Source organism: Eimeria mitis, genomic scaffold (genome assembly GCF_000499745.2).
Source record: "Eimeria mitis Houghton genomic scaffold, Emh_scaff3959, whole genome shotgun sequence".
Classification (NCBI taxonomy): Eukaryota; Apicomplexa; class Conoidasida; order Eucoccidiorida; family Eimeriidae; genus Eimeria; species Eimeria mitis.
In genome coordinates, this window is record NW_024015309.1 from 1 (window position 1) to 3,770 (window position 3,770).

The 3,770-nt window shown below is 49.3% G+C and overlaps 1 protein-coding gene across 1 annotated transcript; it reads right to left on the bottom strand.

The window, feature by feature from the left end:
• Positions 1-47: 47 nt before the first annotated feature.
• Positions 48-3,141, bottom strand: EMH_0071140 (protein phosphatase 2C, putative; the record flags this gene model as incomplete). Its single annotated transcript, XM_038022663.1, has 4 exons — positions 48-371; positions 775-859; positions 2,365-2,498; positions 2,701-3,141. 4 exons carry the CDS (start codon positions 3,139-3,141, stop codon positions 48-50), a joined length of 984 nt encoding a protein of 327 aa, XP_037878517.1.
• Positions 3,142-3,770: the final 629 nt, after the last annotated feature.

Consider the following 3,770-nt stretch of genomic DNA (forward strand, 5'->3'; position numbering starts at 1 on the left):
ATATATATATGCTCCGTGCAAAACGAAGCGGAGACACCGTTTCACCGCTACCCTGTTGATTTCTTGCCTCTCCGTATTTTCTCCTCATCGAGTAAGCAACACAACAGTGCAACCAGCATGAAGAAAAAAAGCAGCGACAGCAGCAGCTGGGGTAGTGACGACCAGCCCATGAGGAGCAAGCAACGGCTCACCAGGAACGCGTCTCTGTCGAAGTGGAGCGTGTACACATGCACCGTGGGGTGAGATATGACCAGTGGTTTCGGCTTCTTGAGTGCAGAGTCCCCCAAAGCCCGAGCAGTAGAAAGCCCAAATGTGCGGTTTCTGCGGGAGTCTGAGGAAAGCACTCGCCAGATCCCCTGTATGGACGCCACCTGCAAAAACAAATAAACATAAAAGAAGAAGAAACACACTTAGAAACAGAAACACAGAAAAAGAAAGTGAATCAAAAGAAAAAATCACAACAAAGGCGCACACGCCCCAGCCTGATGACCGTTGGTAATCAGCGCCGTGTGTGCGTACACCGCACGATACGACAGTCGTCGCCTCCGTGCATAGTTTTACACTTCTTACGGCACCAAATATTCTTTACAGAGGCATGCATCGTCCCAACGAGTCCTGTGGAGGCCCGAGGTGTGCTGCTAACTGAAACATGAAATACAGAACCCCCTGCGTATGTTTTGTGCACGACAGTCCCTGTATAGGTGCATGCATACACAGTATGCAGAGTTCACGTATGCATGCAGCTGTGTAGCCGATCCATCTCGCTTTATTTACCTGCCCCCCTGCGGCCTCGATGCGTTTCTTTTCGCTGGGGGTATTCGGCTTATGGTCTTCCGTCAGGCGCAGCGCAGCTCCGTCTCTGTAGAGACAAAACAAAGAAAGGAAAAACTAAAAAAGCGATGGATATGCAACAACAATTTATGGTGTCCGTACACCTGAAGGTTGCTCGGAGCCACCCACGTAATTTTTTGCTGCTGTTGCTGGGGTGTATGTCTCAGCTGTGGACTCGAAATGAAGCCGTATGTGTGCAAGCAAAGCCTTAAGCAGCAATACTGCAACGGGGTGTACAGACACACCGACAGAGAACAGCTCGTGAATCCCCTGCATGCGCTGTAATCAGTTTCAGAGCTCCTTCTTCGTCAGGCCCGAAGAAGATCGCCACGCAAGCAGTGGAGCCCGCTGGTCAGCAGAAGCGCAACAGAAAGGCAGAAACAGGAAACATGAAGACGCACAGGAAAACAAACAACAATAAAAAGAAATATACAAAAGAGCAAACGTAAAAAGCAAGAACAAACGCAAAGAAAGAAGAAAGGGAAACGAAGAACAGGGAGAATGAAGTATATCATATTTCTGCACAAAGAGAGCTTCAGTCAGTCATGCAAGCAACAGCGGCAAACAAACAAATGCAGCAGCATAAACATCCCGCCAGTCTCGCACTCGCCAGAGCGACAGGCAAATCTGCCTCGGGAGCACTGTCTGGCTTTGGAGCTAAGAGGTAGCTAGCTGCATCACGAGGCAGCTAGCTGACTAGCCAGCTAGCTGCCTGGCTAGCCATTGGTGAGAGCGCCGCCTATTATGTAAGGGGTTTCGTCGCACCGTCTTGTGTGAGGGAGTTGGATGTTAGCCCGAGATAATTTTTGTCAGTGATTGAGAAAGCGCTGAAGCAGCTGCGGACGAGGGCTTCGACCTCGACGGACATCCGCTGCTCCTCTGGTCGCAACGGCTCGTTTGTTTTATTCAGCTGCTGCAGCAGCTGCATGTTCCCCCTCTGATCCCGTCGCCGCTGCTGCTTTCCAGCTGCTGTCTCTTCCTCGCGCTTCCTCTGAGCCCCAAACTCCGCAGCAGCAAACCCCCAACTCTCAAAGACGAACGGCACAATATACCCAGAGCTCTGGCTAGCTAGACTAGCTAGCTAGACTAGCTAGCTAGTCTAGCTCGCTCGCTTCCTCCTCACCTGCACAGTCCTGTAGACCTGGCGGTAGCAACTCAGAAGGTTTTTGTGTAAATGCGCTGTCGCGTAGTCTGCACAACTGGCAACACGAGCCGTACGTACACCGCAGCAAAAACAATTAAACCTTTAGCTCACAGAGGGAGGAAAAACAATTACAGTAGAATGAAAGCCAAAAACTACAACGCAAAAAATCATATATAATAGTAGGTAGGCACCAGCTTCTAGCGTCTCCCCTTCACACCTATGTGTGTACACCTCATGCCTGCGGGCATGTACACCCCAGTACAGAGGCAGATGCAAATGCTGTATCTGTAGCTACAGCTGGAGATTGTCCTTTTGCCTCTGAGGAGAAAACACTTTGAACGATACTGAACAGGGAGAGATTTCGTCTCCTGTGTTGTGTTTCCACTCACTCTGTTCCCGCATGCCCGTCATATATAGCAGAGAAATAGCAAAGGCCCTCAGTGCTGCCGGCAAAGAAACCCAGAGGGAGGCCTGCGCGGGTGATGAATCTGTCTTCGCATGTATCCTTGCCTTCAGCCGATCCCTACAGTTCAACAGAGAAACGGGGGGTTGAAGGCGGTGTTTGTAATACAAAGAGACAGAAATACAACTCAGCAAGAAGAGTGCAGATGTATAAAACATCATACATATATAATATATATACATAGAATATTATAATATTATATATGCTCATTCTGTCTCTATCTGAAGGTGAAACTATGTTTGCTGGGATGCTCGCTCTTCACCTTCTTCTGCGCTGTTGCCGCGTCGAGGTCATCCTCGAGATCCAGCATGAAGTCTGAGTCATCATCAGACTGCAAATCACCTTCTTCTCCTTCTTCTTCTTCTTCTTCTTCTTCTTCTATCTCTCCTGTGCTGTTGTTGCCTTGGGAGCATTCAGCGCGCTCTTGGTGTGCATCTACGGTAAGAGCTTCGCTGGCTGCTGCTACTTCAGTTGCTGCAGCTTGCGGCTGTGCAGGCAGCAGAATGTTTCTTTCCGAGTGAAAGTAGACTTTTTCACTGGGGTTGCACAGCCACCCACTTGCCGTGTGCGCGAACCACTCCCCTCCGTCTGCAGGCGTCCAGCCCAGACGTTCAAGTTCTGCTGTCGCTGTGCGGAGCTTTTCCGCCCCTCCTTCTGCTTTTTCCCATGGAAAAAACGGGGGAGACACCTCTTCAGTCCCCATGCTTAATGCAGTTGTTCTCAGAAGCCGTCGCAGATCACGTCGGTGCCGTCAGCGGAAACTGCAGCGCAGCAATCGGGAAATACAATACCCAAAACAAGCACGAAGGTGCCCATACACCCCAAGAGGGAACGCCCGCTGTACACCGATGTTCTTTATTGCATGTTATTCTGCTCTTTTCACTGCAGGTGGAATCAAGTTAACTTTTGTTGGCGACGCGTGCAAATAACGGTTCTCCTCCGCGTGATCCGTTGTCTGTATAGTTCAGCTGCCGCCTTGATTTTCGATACAAGCCTGCAGAATGAGTGGCTCTGAAAACATTTAAAAGGAATGGCTGTGATTGAAATGTGGAAATTTGATCTGTACAACATACGCAATGATCGCCGAATAGGATAACCGATGCAGCCACAGTTATGCACAAGACGTCCAATCCAGTAACAGCAGAACACCTGGTGTTAAGGAGAGTTTACAGCAATTAAAAACAATTAAAAACAATTAAAAACAATTAAAAGCATGTTCAATGTTACATGTTCCTAACCTGTCTGCGTAGCGAATGCCTGAGATGACTGTGACATCGCCAGTCCCGTTCGTTTTTGTAATAGAGGGGGCCCCGTCCTCAACAGGGGTCTTCG